The 17,814-nt window shown below is 41.3% G+C and overlaps 1 protein-coding gene across 6 annotated transcripts in view; it reads right to left on the reverse strand.

The window, feature by feature from the left end:
* Positions 1-17,814, reverse strand: part of zfhx3b (zinc finger homeobox 3b) — a 435,085-nt gene that overhangs the window by 12,980 nt on the left and 404,291 nt on the right. For all 6 annotated transcript variants that reach the window (XM_061964037.1, XM_061964041.1, XM_061964035.1 and 3 more), the window contains 4 exons: positions 10,330-10,466; positions 8,679-8,879; positions 7,138-7,255; positions 1,590-7,025 (listed from right to left, as the gene is read on the reverse strand). In XM_061964037.1, the coding sequence (XP_061820021.1) occupies positions 1,590-7,025; positions 7,138-7,255; positions 8,679-8,879; positions 10,330-10,466 (5,892 nt within the window). The remainder of the gene's footprint in view (positions 1-1,589; positions 7,026-7,137; positions 7,256-8,678; positions 8,880-10,329; positions 10,467-17,814) is intronic.

The following is a 17,814-nucleotide window of genomic DNA, read 5'->3' on the forward strand; positions in this document are numbered from 1 at the left end:
AAATTGCATTTGAGCATACATATAAAAATTGTTTTTCTTAAGTTAATTTAATTTATGCAAGCGAGTAATCACCTGTGATTAATCATGATTAGGGGTGTAACGATTGATTGATAGATACATTTATAATCCTAAAATTTAAGTACATCGAGCTGTGCCCTCCTAGTTGGCCTTCCAGAAGCTATATATCACTGTAACATTGTTTTAAAAAGTAATTAATCAATATTATCAATACTAGAAAAGTAAACATTTGATTTATATAAAGTTATTTTTGGCATTTTTAAATAAATAAAGATGTTAGATATTACGTGAGTCTGTTGCCCATCTGTGATGTCATTGCCACGTGCCATCAGTCAATAAAACAAGTATGGTGGATACCGGAAGAGAAGCAGACTGACGGGAAATTAACAAGCCACCATTACGGTCCAGTGTGTGAAAACACTTAGGCTTTTGCAAAGACAGAGATGTTCTAAATAGGTCGCTCACTGCAGGTTAAGTAAAATACAATGGCCACCACAAATCTCTCGAACCACCTACTATGGCGCCATGGGACTTAACACACGCCAACCAGGCACCGTTAATGGAGAAGCAACACAAAGTTATTAGTTGGTTACACTTGCTCTTTGGTTCTCTTTGGTTCAATTTTACTGCACTGCTGTTTATTAAAATTAGAGTAGTGTAACAGTTTGAATATTTGTTGACTAGTCATGTCTCAGAGTGTTGGCGCAAGGATGACGTCTTAGGATGTCGAATGTGATGTGAGTATAATAAACGGAGTCAGCACGCTGGCTTCAAAAGACTTCCTAAAGTTCCTACATTTTTGTCTTTCAAAAGAGTGCTTTAAACGCCCTACACCTCGGACACTGCAGTAGTAGCAGGTCAAACCACTGCTCATTTATCCTGAAATGATTTGGGTGGACATCATTTATTACATTAATGTTGTATTTGTAACATTTTTATGTTGAAAAACAACAGCAAAAGTAGTAAATAACTCTACTGCTAATTCAACCTAAAGAGATGTTTGTTGCATTTTTGGTATTAATATTGTATTATTTCTATGTTGGAAAAACAAAAGCGGAAGTAGCAGGTAAACACTGTTAAAATGTTGGCTAAAGTACTTTTATTGAAAATGTCTTGAATGTTGAAAATGAGAGAGGAAAAGGTTTACTCTTGTTAATTCAACCTAAACTGTTGGTTGTACTTTATTCAAATAAGATGTGAATGCATTGGCCTTTAATTGTTGTTTACTTGCTTGTTTGTATCCATAATTAATTTACATGTATATCTAATTCCCTTACAAGAAATAAAAGGAACATAGGAAAGTGTCCAATATTTATTTTACGGTCACATTGGTTGAATTTTTGGCTAAAAAGTGACTGTTAGATTTCACCTCACTGAATTGTTTTGGATTGTATTGTTCTACATAAACTAATCGTATCGGCAACCACAAATTCTGAATCGAATCTAATCGTTGTTGAAACTAATCGCTACACCCCTAATCATGATTAATCCAACTTCCAAAATGTGATTACACTGATTAAAAAAATAAAATAATTTGACAGCTGTTTACTGATAAAATAATGACAACATACCTGAATTAGAGGAGTTAAAGCTGGAAAGAGAGGGGCTTCCAACCCCTGGCAAGAGGACAGGTGGAATGCCTTGCAGATTAGAATAGGCTGACTGGAGATTCAACGCCTGCATTGCTGGGTTATCAAACATCCCCTGTTGCTGCATGACCTGCTGCTGTGCCAACCCTAAAACTTCATTGGCCTTCTTAATGCGGTCCATCTCTTGCTGAGCCATAAGTTGACGGACAGTAGCTGGGTCAAAGTATTCTTTTTCCTTATCGATCTGGCTGCCAATGGTATCCTTCACCTTGGAGATGTGCTGCTGGGAGAATATGTGATCGCGGACAGAGAGGCGGGCACTGTACTTTACACCGCACAAAGTGCATTCAGTCTTCGGCCCCTCATAGGATGTCTGATTGATTCCAAAGTGCTTGGCCATGTTTAGTTTTGCCTTTTTCTCCTTGGCACGGGCATTTTGAAACCACACCTGAACCACTCTCTTTGGAAGTCCAATATCATTGCCAAGTACCTCACATTCAAGCATAGTGGGAGTTCTGTAGTCATTAAAACAGGACTTCAATAATTTAAGTTGGAGGTTGGTCATCTGGGTTCGGAAGCGCTTTTGACCAGGGCGATCTCCACTGTCAATGCTCCTGGTACCTGAAGCTCCAGGACTTGGCGAGCATGGATCAGCCATGCTAGATGTCTCGCTGTGGTCAATTATATGTTCATTTTCATAGTCCTTAGCATAATAGCTTGTTGCAGGGCTTACCAGCCCTGAGGACATCTGGTCATCATTGTCAAGGATGGGGGCAGTCCCTCCAGGTTTAGACAGGTAATCACTACTACTTTGGCTGTGTTTTGCATCAGCACTGTCATTATCAGCATTAGCTTCATCACCTGTCGTTGTATCTGTGATGGCTGTATTGACAGAAGAACAGTCGTCATTATCCAACTTGTTTGGATCAAAGCTGAGGTTCACAGAAGACATGGCTGTGTTCTCAAAATCTTCCATACCCTCAACTTTAATAGATGAAGGACTTAGTAGAGCTCTGGGAGACAAATCCATTCCTCTATTCACAGGAGACATTGAAGAGCTTTGTCCATCCATATTTGACGACACCATTTGGGAATAGCTTGCTGCCTCCAAGGCATCCAACTTCATTTGCATGCCCTCCTGATCAGGTAGCATACTAGTCAGGGCCAAATTATAGCCAGCACGTTTGGCCTCGTGCCAATGGCGAGAGCGAATGTGTGCCTCAAGAGCAGTTTTTGCTTTAAAAAGAGCTCTGCAAAAAGGGCATCTTCGATGAGCTTGAGCCGGCCCCACTGCCCTAAACTGTCCTTTTCTCTCTCTTGCTCTGGTATTTTGAAACCAGACTTGCACGACTCTTTTCTTCAACCCCACCTCATGAGCAATGTGGTCAAGCATCTTGCGTGTAGGGTTAGAATCTAATAGATACTTCTGATAGAGAATCTCCAGCTGCTCAGGTGTGATGGTGGTTCTAAGCCGCTTATCTCTCTGTGGCTCTTCACTATTTGTGCTGTCATTCTCTCCCGGGCTAGTGCCAGCTTTCTCCTCTAGCTTCCGTTTTAGGGAGTTCATGGTGGAGGTGGGTGTGGATGGAGAGGTGGCAGTGCTGGTGGGAATCTGGGGCATTGCCCCAGAGAGTAGCTGACTTGCTAGGAGAGGATTGCTTGGGTCAAATAGCATGAAAGGCATGTCCATTGGGCGGTCAAGAAATTGTGGGTGGATGAACTGATTTTGCACAGAGAGGAAGTGTAGTTGCTGGTGCTCCTGCCAGTGCTCAAAAGAGGGGAAGCCAATCTTGCACTGATCACACTGATATTGGATCATCTGCTGGGCCATTTGTTGTGTAGCAGAGCTCAGGTGTGGATTATGGCTCATGTGGGAGCTTTGAGACGGGGCCTGGCTTGTCTGAGAAGCTGATGGACCACTCTGTTGTTGTTGATTGAAGGAAGAAGAGGAATGTTTGTTGGGCTTGGTAAGACACTGCATCTTCTCTTCTCGCTGATGTCTAAGCTGCTGTGACTCGGACTGGGTTTGCGGAACATTTTCCTGCTTGATAGCTGTTTTATTTTCTTGGGGATCAGCAGAGATGCCTGATAGCTCTTTTGACTTTTCTTCATGGAGGTTTGAGGTGGTTGCTGGTGACGCCTCATCCTTATCAGCTGAAGAGAGGTGTGCGAATGCTGAAGTGGAAGGTGGCAGGGGGCACAGACTTGAGGACGACGGCATTGGAGTGTGGCAGGAAGAACCAGAGGGAGTATAACATTCATTAGAAAGATCCATAGAATCCTCATTGTGGCTTTCATATTGCCCGTCTTCATCCTCATCTTTGTAGCATAGTTTCTTCTGGTGTTTTATCAGATCAAATATTCTTTGGAACACAAGGCTGCATTTTTTACACTGGTAATTTAGATTTGAGGTGCGAATATATCGGTCGTTTGAGAGTTCTCGTCTCTCGCCCTCTTTCACCCCGTCACTCTGGTTTTCATAATTTTTTCTTGCCTTCTGGCGAGCATTTTGGAACCAAACAACAATGACACGAGTAGGGAGGCCTAGAAGGTTGGAAAGCTGTTCAAACTCATCGTCTTTAGGATAGGCATTGGCATCAAAGAAATCTTGTAGGATTCTCAGCTGGTAATCAGTAAACCTAGTTCTAGAAGATCTCTTACTTCCATAAAAATCGTGCTTCTGTGGTTCAGGGGAAGGAGGTTTAGAGTCAATTTTAGTGTCTTCAAGTGTTGTGGTTGGTGGATTATTGAAGTTGTATGGTGAGTCTTTGTTGCGCTGTCTTTCTTTGAAAAGGGTGTTTCTGAACCAGTGCTTTATGACTTTTTGTTGCAATCCTGATTTATCAGCCATTTCTTTAATCTGTTCTTCATTGGGTGAATTGTTAATATCAAAGTACTGTCGCAAGACCCGAAGCTGGTCATCTGTGATACGTGTCCGTGGCCTCTTGTTCTGTTGCTGCTGGAGCATGGCTGGAGTGAGTTGTTGTTGGTACAGCTGGGCCAAGTCTGAGGCCAGGCTAGTTTCAACAGATTGTAGTTGAGGGGGCATCTGGGTGGGCAAGGACTGGAGAGACATGGGCTGCATCATTAGTGGTGAGAAGATAGGCAAATCCATTGACATGGTAATTTGAGGCATGGTAATTTGAGGCTGTGGAGTAGGTACAGTCGGAGGTGTGAGTGAGGCAGCGGAGACAGGAATATTTGGTGTGGGAGCTCTTTGGGGTGGAGGAGGTGGGGGAGGAGGTGGAGGAGCTGGAGCAGCCTCTGGTGTAGGGGGTCTCAGTGGATATAGTTTATCATAATTCTCTCTGTATTCCTTGGCGAATCTCTCAAGGGATCGGAATGGAAAGAAAGCCTGGTGGATATGCTCTTGGTGGCTCTTTAGAATCAGTACATTCGAAAACAGCTTGCCGCAGGCTTCACATTCCAGTTTCTCTAATCTCTCAATGGGATCAACCACTCTTGTGATGCCACCTGGTCCACCAGTTCCTTTTTTCTGGGATTTTTGTTTATTTTCATTATACTGTATCACTAACTCAAACCCAAAATTTTCTAGCAGGGCTTTGGTTGCATTTCCACGGGCATCTGAAGCAATTCTTGGTGGAAGTAAGCCTGTGTCATGGCTTATACTGGTTGAAATATGTTGAAGTTCCTTCCTTTCTTTTAGTTTGTCCATTGAATCTTTGTTGGCATCATCGTTTTTTTCAGTAATGTTTTTTTCTCTTTGCAAGTCTTTTTCTTTGTCAATTTGAGAGGAAGAAGGCTTCTGTTTTTTTTCAACTTGCTGGTGGAGAGAAGCACTCTGCTGCAGCAAAGCCATCTGCCCTTGAGCCTGTGCGTGAGGCTGCTGCTGCTGTTGTTGTTGCTGAAGGTGGTGGTGCATCAGTTGCTGCTGTAAGCAACTCTGCTGGGCTGAGTTTTTGAGATCTTCTAGCAGCGAGGTTGTTGATCCTGTTAGGCCAAGTGCTGAATTACTGATGTTGATCTCTGGGTTTAGCTGAAATTCTCCTCCAGGGATATAGAAAGGAAACAGCAACTGCTGCTGTTGCAAGGAAATAAGTGCATCAGTTGTCATGGGGAAGTGCTGCAGAAGTGCTGGGTTAAAGAGCTGGGATTGCAGAAGAGCAGCCTGTTGCTGTAGCTCTTGCTGAAGTTGGGCTTGGGCCTGGGCTTGAGCTTGAGCTAATTGATGTTGTTGCTGAAGCTGTTGTTGTCCTCTTGCAGACAACATGTCTGTATATTTTGCCTTTTTTGCTTCATGGTTCTCTGATGGTGAGGAACGGCTGATGACTAAGCTGCTAGTCTCATGGCTGTGACCCTGGGACGTGTGAGTTCCTCCAATGAAACTCTGAGCTGTTTGAGACCCAGAAGAACTGTGGTTGGTAGAGTTTGTTGAATTGCTTGCTGGGCTGGGACTTGTTGAAGTGCTGATTATAGTACTTCCGCCACTCGTGGCAGTAATACTTGCAGAGCTTGGTATTCCCCCTGCCGCTTCAAGTTTGGCTGCCCTAGCTTTTGTTTGGTGTAAAACAGAGCGCATGTGGATTTCCAAAGTAGAACTCTGGCTGTATGCCACGTTACAGGTGCTACACTTAAATGGCTTGTTGTCAGGGCTGCTCGTGGGCTCTGGCTGACCAGTGGTAGACTCCTGAAGAGCTCGTTTCACCTTGTGCAGATGGGAGACAGAGTTGTAGTGAACAAGAAGAATGTTCTTCTGTGTGAAAGACTCTTTGCAGACTGTGCATTTGAAAGGACGAGATGGATCCAAAAACTTTTCCATTGTAAAGTTGGGGCCCTTTCTGAATGGCAAAGCACGTTTGGGTTCAGATCCAGAATCTTCCAGCAGAGAGCCAGAGTCACTGCCTGTTGGACTTTGCTTTTCTTCGGTGTCACTCTCATCTCCCTCTTTGTCATCTTCTCCCAGACCTCCATGCTCATCACCAAGGGCTACGTCACTCATGACCATAATGTCCCCATTCATCAATAAGCCGCCATACAGCTGTTGGATATCAGCTTCACTCAACTCCAGGTGGCTTGTTTCTAAATGTTTCTTTAATGCTTGTAGTGTCCTGAAACTCCGCTGGCAGAGGCAGCACATAGTGGCTGCTCTGATCACATGGTACTGGGAATGGAGCTGTAGCTTCTCCACGGTCTTAAAGGCCAAGCTGCATTGGTTACAACGGTACTTGTAGACATGGCGATCTGACACAGGCAGCTGAGGCCTTTTGTTGTGGACTTCATTGAAGTGCATCTGGAGAGAGTTGGATGACTTGAACACTTGATTACAGCCTTTCTTCCAGCACAGGAATCCTGTCGCATCATCCTTCTCTGTTTGTTGATCTTCTAGAGGGGACTTGCGAGCTTCAGCTATTTCTGTAGGCAATGAAACCCCTTTCTCAAGATTAACATCTGATGAATCTGTGAAAAAAACAGAAGATGATTAAAACTCAACCTAGATGTCACAGTCTATCAGTTAAAATCAACAGATTCTTGTTTCGTTACAAAATGTACAACACAGCCAAATACTAACCAGCTTGTTTCTTTGTATCTTCGGAGTTGGCAACAGCATGTGAAGGATTCTGTGTTTCTTTTAATGGACCAGGCACGGGTATGAACATGCTTGCAGGGAGAACATCAGTTGCGGTCACCTGGAACAAACAAAACACAAATATGTGTTGTATATCAATCTTGCATTCAGATTACGCAACAATAAAACCCTCCAACTGTTTTTTTTCCAGGCCATGAATGATTACTAACCATCATTAAAAATTACCATAATTGTCCACTCTTTGTTATTGTGCTTTCTCTCCTGTCTAGCGGAGTGGAGCCACAAAACAAAAACAAAGCTGAGTAATTCTAGACAACTACTTTATTAGGCTATTAGCGAAAAGAGCAAAGTATCCCAAGGTCACTTTTGAATTGGCCCGTCTAATTGGCAAACATAGTTCAAAATGGCTATCATCCAGCTAGACCCAGAATTAATGAAGCACCCTCATTTCCATTGCCGTCGTCTTACACAGAATGAAAATGAATCATGCAGCAAGAGGGGCGGCTGGAGGAGATAAAGAACTGATTGCAACTTTTGTGCCCTTCAGCAAACAAGACCAATGTTTAGTTTAATTAGAAAAATCACATTTAGGATTAAGAGAACAGCAGTGTAGTAAATAACCGGCCGTGTAATTAAACATTTACACCAATTTCATGATAATGAACTAGCATGATATATGAGGCTTTGATTACAATTGTGCACTAAAACATCGGAAATACCAATGTGGGGGAACTAAAACTGTCCTAAAAGAAAGACTAAAGACTTTGGGTTGAAACAGAAGCCGAAGTGTGGGCTACAAAGACAATAGAATGATAAAAGGATGGAAGGTAGAAGTAAGAACATATCATTATGCATGCTTGGCAAGAAATAAAAGTCACCTATCTCAGAATTAATTATGCTCCTCTACTAAGATGAGTGAAAAGGATAAAGTACTTTTCCATCAGAATTCACTAGTTATAAAAAGGTAGTGGCTTTGATGCATCTTCTATTACTGCTCTTCTGACATGCTACTCTGTAGTGGTTCAGTATGTTACAACCCCTATAAAATAAATAAATATTGCCATCTACCATACTAATGCGCTTGGCATTTACTTTCTAGATAGGGTGGGCGAAGAGGGCCAGGCGGTAGATGGAGTAATGTTTTACTGTGCGATTGTCCGGCAAGCTATTGAGATGCACAAGATAGAACAGAGCAACGATTTGCTCAGTGATTTACAAGAAAACAGGGCAAATAAAATTTAATCTCCCCTTTGATGAGCATTATTGAAGCAAGGAGACTACCAAGACTCTCAGCTGAGAACAATACACCAGTACACTGCAGGTGACATAAATCTAACTTCAGGCCTCAGTATCTGGTGCTTTTTATACGGTTCCAAGTAGTGAAGCACACCTATTCATCTATCAAATAATGAATGTACTACATTGAACATATCATATCTGACAACAAAGGGCAACAATAAACTATTTCAATAACCAACAAAACTGGAAAATGTTGAACTTTCCTGATGATGTCATAGACTTACTGTGGCAATTAGCTTATCAACACAGTCGGGCGCGACACTGTGCAGGTGCGTGAGGTGGAACTGCAGGTGGACCTTGTTGTTGAGCATGTCCTGACACAGCGGGCAGCGTAACATGGGCTGGACAGAGTGCTGCGTCATCACATGCATTCTGAGACGATTCAGGTCTGTGTTGGTGAACTTGCAGTAAGGGCACTGGTACATCTGAGTGAAAGTAGATAGACAGGTGGGGAGAATATTCACAGGGTTAGTTGGGTGAAATGGCTTTGTGAGAGAAGACAAGCTGTGGATGAGGAGGCTAGAGAATGTGGCCAGCCTTCCCTCAAGCAAACAGATTTCTCTGATCACAGACAAGTGTGTAATAGTGAGAAGCACTCACTCTTGGCACCCACTTCAAAGTGGTCTCATCTGTCAAATACCATATTGATTTTCCACCTTATACACAATTAGCAAAGCCACTGCAGCAGAGAGGCTAAAATAATTTTCAGGAGAACTGAAAATAAAGTCCTGCACACTATGAAAAGGCCTGGTAAAATACTGTAAATACAACATGTACAAACGTACATGGTGTGAACGTTTTAAGCTGATAATGAGGGCCTGCATATTGGAGACAAAACAAAAACTGGACTTTCATGAAGTAAACTCATGGGGCCTGATTTACTAAGATCCAAATACTACATGCTAAACGGCGTGTGCACTCAAAAAATTGTGTGTACTATTAGCGGGTGTGCACGTGAACTATTAAGACTGCGTGTACAATTCAAAAGTGGTGCAGACCATCTTATTTAAATGAGGATTTTGCGTGTACTATTTGGGGCATCATCACGGAGACACTCGATCATTTACTCCCACATTCATGTTATCATGCTCCTACCTGTGGCGTTTTGCTATGTATTAAAACATGCAGGAGACATCTACCACTTTTAATGGGCATTTTAGAAGTAGTTGGACTCATGCAGTGCATCAACATTGAAACCCCCTTTTTTTCTTCTTTTTTTTAAGAGCTGTTAAGGTGCGCTCATGAAAGAGAAGCTGCACTTGACGAACAAATTGCATACTTAAATTTGTTTTAAAACAAACACCATTAAAGACAATAAAGGACACCAAAATACATTAATTTAATGTGTTTTAATCAGTCCCTTAAGTCACCCAGCATACAGTATAAATTCTAAAAGGATGCGGCTGAATAGACAATATGTATACTATTTTTTATTAATGTCAGTCCAAATACATTGACACACACACGTAGGAAGGAAGATTCTCTGTCCATTGTCTTTCTTCTTTGCAGCGGCGAAACTGTGGAACTGTCAGTTTGCATGTGGTTTTCAGCTTTTCAGACATGCTAAATAAAAACACAATCACTTTCTAGTTTAGTAAATCAGGCTTTGTGTGCTAAATAATAATATTTGAATTTTCCCCTCTCAGTATTGTGGGCGTTCTGTTGATCAGCATAAATTTAGCATATTAATGAAGACAGAGATGCAAAATGGATTGTGCTCCTTATTCTGCTCACTTGACAGACGCAATCCTCTTTGCGTTTAGTAGATCAGCTTTGCATGTGCTATCAAGTTTACACATGTTTTAGTACACGCAAACCTTTAGTTAATCACACTCATGGTTGTTTCTAAAGTTTATGATTATTTTTGGTGCTCACCTGCTCTGCAGCTCGCTTTTCAGCAGTCCGGGGACGCTTTGAGGAGAGCACGCTCTCAGACGTGTCCGACCGTGACGAGGGCCTTTTGCTCTGGATCGGAGAATCTGTGTGCCGCTGTTCCGAGTGGACAGACACTGCTGCATAGGCACAGAGAGATGAAGAAGAGACGTAATGATGAGTTGAAGGCTTCGCATCCTGGGAACAGGTCAATCAATATAAGTGAGGGTAAAAAACGAACGGGCTGTCTAAATATGCAATAACTACATGTATTGGGAATTGGGCAGTAGATTATACAACTCATAAGATATATCATACACATTTACTTCTACTCTCATGCTGCTTTCAATGTTGGAGTTGTACCCAACATCATATACAAATGTTAGTTTGCCACAGGGTGCAGCTTTAGGTTTCACACCATCTCATATTTTCAGTCCACATGAGCCTTCAACCTTGAGACTAAGTACACAAACATCTTTGGGGAAGAGGTTCACAAGAGTATATATACATATGCTCTGTTTTGTTCTGAATTTGAAAAAAACAAAACAAAAACATATATATAGTAACTTTTAAATTAAAATAATATTTGAAAAATCCTTATATGGTACACAGGCTTATAATAAGAAAAATGTATACTCATTGTTATGGATTAAGAATTATCTCCATTAAATTCAAAATAAGTGTAATATTCAAATGTTTTTAATCTTTCGAATTACTTTTGTATTTCAAGCGGTACCTCAATTTAGGAGTATAAGAGCTGTCTTTTGGCTAAATGTTATGCTTTAAGTTTCAAGCAAAAATGTGAGTAACAATCAACCCCGCCGTTAGTTGGCATAGCAAATGTCACAGTGAACCTTGTAAGATCTGCCCAAAACATCTGGTCTTAACCGCTAGCATCAACTGGCAACTAAAGATCCAAATAAAACAATTCTCCAAGCGTGAAAAGGAAGAAAATCAGTGCAAAGGGCCGTATGGAAAAGAAGAAATGTCTTATATTCATTGAATAAAAATGAAAAATCATTAAAAACATGACAGAGTGTGCCGCCAACCTGGTGAAGCAATTCGAGCGTATCACTGCTCGTCTGCGTCATACTAAAGCAGAATGAGTCTCACCCCAGCCAAGATTGTTAAAATAATATTTAAACAGCGGACATGTATCCATGAAAATATGGAATAGCTGCTGATGGTGTGTATGACTGCGAAGCAGTTGGAAGGAGATAGCGTACCTCCCCAAGTTAAATGCTGTATATTATTATTGCATCACTTCATAAAACTACTGTAGTTGTTAGTAGTACATTGTATTGTACTGTTTTTGAACAATGTGTCTTATCTAGAAGTTTGTTTTTTTTCAAAAGGCCTTGTCACGCCAAATTTCTTCCCCCTACAAAAACCTTCCCCCCCATTTACTTCCGGGGTCATTTCCTCTTACGTCATTGACAGCGATCGATAGAATCCAAATCTCCTGAAAATGGTGGTGTCACTGAATGACATTTGTCTTTATCTTTCCCAGGGGACTTATGTCAAACACCAGCAGCCTTCGAAAAATTCCAGGCAGAGTGTTAGGGAAAATTTCAGGCGGAGTGTTAGGGCCGCTGCTGGGAACTTCTGTCTTCGTGGTAACGTGCAAAAAATATTAATTAATATATAATACTGTTAAATGTCTGTACTTTAACAATGTTTGGAACAAAACATTTGTAAACAATAAAAAATCATTTTACATTGCAGTTTTTTGCCTCATTTTAAAGTCTTGAAGAAATACCCAAGGTTTTTCTTTATTTTTATGTTCTTATTCTAAATATTGTTGTTTGTCTGACCACGGGTCATCTGACTTCACTGAGGTACATATGTGCAGTGCTATTTACATTATGGACAAACAATTGGGCATATACTTATTAATAGGCAGCTTCAATTATACCTCAACTGATAATTGGCTCATTACGGAAAGTGACTTGACACGGAGGGCAAAGTTTACAATTGTAGAGAATTCAAAGTCATGTCAGGGTTATTATCGGGGTTGTTGGCAATTATTTTTATTATTTGCTAAAAACTGCTCCTACTCACGTCTCAATATTGGGCTACCACGAACCAGCCGCATACAGTAAAGGTATGTTCTTACCCGAAGTTAGAGTGAATCTCAGTAAATCGTGTTTGCCAACAATATCAACCTAAAACCCATCCGTCTGAAAGAAAAATTAACCCTGAAGTAGTGTTTGTCATGTCGGTGTAATCATGTTTTGTTATAGTCATGTTTTGTTTAGTTATTGGACTCTTTAGTTTCTGGCTTTTCACTCCCTGGTCTTGTTTCCATAGTTACCCATTAGTTTCACCTGTTTCACGTTTGGACTCATTGTGCACTCTTGTTTATCACCATAGCAACCCATTAGTTTTCACCTGTCACGTCACGCACCTGTTTCACGTTTTGAGTCACGCACCTGTTTTCGTTAATCATGTCTGTAGTATTTAAGTTCAGTGTTTTCAGTTTGTCTTTCTGGTGACATCTCCATATTTATGCTTCTGCACACTCTCCACACCCTTATGATCCTTGCTGCTCTTTTTTCATGCCGGTTCCATGCCAAGTAAATTTTTGTTTATTAAGCCACAGTTAGTGTTTTTTGTTGTTCATAGTTTTTGCCTTTGTGCAAGTGTTTGGTTTCATAGTTTGTTCTCCGCCTTTGTGCGCGCCTTTTGTTTACTTCCTTGTTTTGTATTTATAGTCTCTAAATTAAAAAATGTATCTTCATTCCCGTCTCGCCCGAGCCAACTTTCCGTTGCCTTCGAGAAAAACTAAACCCCAGGACCAAGTCTTGACAGTGTTGACCCGTGGAAAACGAATCAAAAATCGTTTAATTCTCCTTCAAATGTGCAGTCAGGAATATCCTCAAGTTAATTTGTCCGATTAATACAGACGTTTTGTTAACGCTATATTATAAAAAAAAAAAAAAACAAAAAAAAAAACAAGTATCCTTCCAGCAACGGGCAGTCAAAGCCGAAGTGTCATCGATCACTGTCAGTGACGTAAGAAGAAATGACGTAAGAGGAAATGACCCCGGAAGTAAATGGGGGGGGGGGGGGTTGGGGGTTGTCGAGGGAAGAAATTTGGCGTGACAGCCTGTTACGTGTTCAAATTGTGCTGTTTTGGGTGGGGCAAAGCACCAAATAAATGTATTTAGAATAATTTCAACAGGAGACAGTGATTTGAGATTCAAGTGTTTTGAATATGCACCATCACAGAACCAGTTAAGGTCATTAGTTGAGGCACAACCATATTTAAATAAAAGTTTTATAGAAAGAAAGAAATTCACTACTATTGAGTATTCTTATTAAAAAGAATCAGCCTCGAATCCAAGAAACGAGGTTCATAATATTTCCATTCTGTGTCAAATTATAATAAAAGGCAAATATTCTTAAACAAACCTTAAACTTGTGGTTTTCAGGTTTTGCAACGTGATGTAATCGTATTATAGACCCTTTTGGTGAAGCACTTCCCAAATTATTTTATTTCATACACACATAGATACACAACAAATTTAGCATTTTCATCCATCCATCCATTTCCTACCGCTTGTCCCTTTTCTATTACATGAAATATAAAAACATACCATCTTTTAAAAGTCGTTATCATTTTTACACTTTCTCTAATGTTAACACCTCCTGAGTGGGAACCCGTTGTGCAAATGACAACTTTGCTAACCCACAAAATATCACCTCCTCTCATGTTTGAAGAGCAAGACACACACAAGCAGCTGCTAAGCACTCAAAACTCCTCAGTGTTACAAAGGAAGAAAACATGTCAATGGCACAAAGTGAATCATCACATTTAAACAGTTAAGCCGGAGCTTACAGAGGAACTGAATCCACTCTGAGCCACTACGAGAAGAGCCACATCGCATTGTCACCTGCAAAAGGAATTCACTGTGTAACATAAAGAGGTGTCTTGCTAACCACTAACAAGCCCATAAAGAGTTAAATTAGCCTGATTTGTACAGTCCTAGAATGGGCAAATTGAGAACAGAGGGCACTGTTAAGGGCGGGGTGGCTTGGGTAGGGGTCAGGTTAAGCGGGGCTGACCACACTCTCGCTCCAGACATTAAAATGTCACCTCCGATCAGGATGAGTTGAGCTGATTACCCAGTGGGGAACCTAGCTTTGGACAGGGGCCGCCTGCTAGATCTCCCAGAGATGCTGGGATCAGTCAGTGAGGCCCTGTTAGGGTCCAGTCACAGCCAATCCCATTAAACACATCCACCTATAAACAAAGGGAATGTTAAACAAAACGAGCCTCCTATTGCTGACAGTAACCAAGCACTCAGTCATGGGACTGTCCTCGCCACATCCACTCTCCTTCTTCTAGTGAACGTCTATGTGGTCACAACAAGGGTGGACATTGATGGTGCCATTTCCTGCAGGGACGTTTTTGACACAGGTTTTTGGATTGCTTTCCGGATTAAAACAAAAAAAATAATGTATGGTCGCTTGACCCAATTAGGTTTGCTCTTTGTGGGGACCTGTCCACTACTGAGTGTTAATTTGTTTCACCAAATAAACATCAACTCCCAAGTCCCCTGTGCCCCTGGTAAAACTTGTTTTTACGACTGTTATGGCACAAACAATCTAGATTAAGAATTGTTAAGTAAGGCACATGAGTTGAGCAGACATCCTGATTGGGACGACGTGGCGCAGTGGAAGAGTGGCCATGTTACCAACCTAAGGGCTCCTGGTTCCATCCCCACCTTCACCCTTGCTCCTGATGGGTCGTGGTTAGGGCCTTGCATGGCAGCTCCCGCCATCAGTGAATGTGTGTGTGAATGGGTGAATGGGGCTTTGAGTACCTTGAAGGTAGAAAAGCGCTATACAAGTATAAGCCATTTACCATTAGTACAATATGCATGATTGGTTCCATGCATTAGTGTGAGAGAACTGCTGACAGTGGACATATTTCCTGAAGGGTCCCTAACTGACTCTATCAGGATAGGACCGAGTGAGTGGGGGATGCGACATACTCAGACACAGGGTCTCTGGTCACGGCCAATTGTGACTCCATAAAATGTGATCCGTTGCTTTTTTTAAGAGTCTTTCACTCCAACACCCTCAAGAGCACTGTGACTAACATCCAACTACTATATCTTGTTCCTCCTTGTCAAGGGAAGGGATGAAAACAAATGACCGTCAAAATGGAGAGTGATGGAAACAGTCAGCTGGACACCACTATCTGTGAGTGGCATTCCGCACGTTAGACACGCATATCTATAATATGAACAGGTGGTCACACCTAAACAGTAGCCAACACATCGACTGACGCCTGACAGAGTGAAGGGTCTAGTGCAGTGCTATTTAACTGGCAGCCCAGGGGCCAAATATGGCCGGAGAATGACACCATACCAGCCCGCGAGTTCAGTTTAAAACTTGGGAGACAAATATTTTTGAAGCAAATTCCTAAAAACACTACAGTGCTCCTTTTGTACAGAGGAAATTGGACCACTGTAAACACAGATCCTTGCATTGATATTTTAACCTTGCTTTTATATAGATTATAAAACACTGGGTTCAAACTTGTGATTTACATAACTAAGACGTGGCTCAACACCCCTTTAGGTCTTCTTCATTGTGGCAGTTGCAAAAAAAAAAAAGTAATGTAATTCATGTAACTAAGGAGTTGCTGTAGCTTGTTTACTCCAGATGTAGTCATTAGTCATTTGTTCAACTTCTTTAGTTATATTAGTAGTGTTCCTCAAGGTCCCATTTTACTGTAGGTCCTCTTTTTTTCATAATTTGGCCTATTCAACCTGTAGCCTGCGACTTCAGTTCAAAATTTTTTTTGCAGCAGACACTTAAAAACAGCGGAAGGCTGTCAGTGAGATGATCTTTGACTAGCTTTTTTTGCAGACGCACCTTGAAAACAACAGAATGCTCCTGTCACTCTCACAAAATAAATAGACAAATCTCTAGTTTAGAGGACGCTGGTTCACTGGAGTATACAAAATAAGACTAATAGTTAAATAAGAAGTCCAGCCTGCCTTATATTTCTAGAAATGTGGCCCCGAAACAATTTAGTTGAATATCTCTGGTCTAGCGCTTTTACAAGGAAGAGCAAAGAGAAGACTGAAAATGTAGTTTTACGGTCTAAGATAATAACAGGTGGAGAGAATATAGAAGTAGGAATCATTCATGGTCATTTGGAACGCGAGCTGGATGATACACACCAAGGTTGTTGGATAGTCCTACACGTGGGTTATGTGTGTGTCCTTGACCTGAATCTTCTGCTTGGTCATTAGTCACAGAGTCACCAAACCTCTTCTGACACAAAGGGTGGATTCGTGTTTGAAAGCACACACATCAAAGCCGGAATTGAGGAGAAAAAGAACTGAGAGTCAATTAGAAGATTATTAATTCATGTACTTTTTCCATAAACCACAGACGTTGGTGCTGTTGAGTCCCATAAGTGAATTGAACGTTGGCACCTTGTCGCACCTCACATAGCTGCAGTGTATTATTCAGGCAGAGTGGCGACTGCGGAGAACATTGCACATGTCTCTGGAGCCCTGTTGTGCTATCAAGGGAAACAAAGATGACTGCCAGACAAAACTCAAGTGCACTGACTGAATGATCGCAGACTCAGATCCATCAGGGCAATTATAGCCTTCGTCAATCTATTTTGTCCTCAAGTCTATTATTTGGGAAGTTGCTACAGTAGGATGGTGATTCGTACGGCCCCATTCGTCACGGTTTACCTGACACATGAAACGTGAAGAATTTGGGGTAATTAGATTGTAGACTGTTGAATGATCACAGCTTTTCATAGTTGCTTCTGACAATACGTCACCAGCGTGTTCATGAGTCACTTGCTTTGCATCCATGGCAACATACGTCCTAGTATGAATGAGGAAACTGGAAGATAACAAAATGCAAGCCAATTAAAAAATAATGCTGTGAAAGTACGATTCACTTAGTGCAATAATACGTAATAAGAAACTGTGCTATGTATCTGTTCAGTGACCAATAGCAAAAACAATTATGTACTGTATGTGATCCACATTCAGTAAAACTAGGATATGTGTTCTGTACACACAACATATCCAGACCATTAGGGATCCAATGTAAACTTCCCGTGAAAATCAACACAGTTCAGGATGGATGCACATATTCAACATCCCTGTGTCCTTCAGAGGTTACTTTTTATAAGTCCAGCCATCCTTCACTGCAAAGTGTGTCTAAAAGCAGAAATGCCTAAAACCTTCCTCGGTCATTATTATTGAGATTAGTCAGACGGTGACAGAAGTCGTTTTAATGACATGCTAACAATACTCAAATGTTGTCTTTTCTTTTCCCCTTCATTTTTAGCCAGCTTTTAATCATCTTGCCTGTGTCGCTGCCCAGAGCAATAAAAGAGGATCATTAGGAGGGAAACTGAAAAATATCAAGTACCAAGGAAGGAAGGAATTAAATCCTTTCTGTTTTGTATAACACTTGTTGCTTTTATTCAAACAAATG

This window comes from Nerophis lumbriciformis, linkage group LG06 (assembly GCF_033978685.3).
Source record: "Nerophis lumbriciformis linkage group LG06, RoL_Nlum_v2.1, whole genome shotgun sequence".
NCBI lineage: Eukaryota > Metazoa > Chordata > Actinopteri > Syngnathiformes > Syngnathidae > Nerophis > Nerophis lumbriciformis.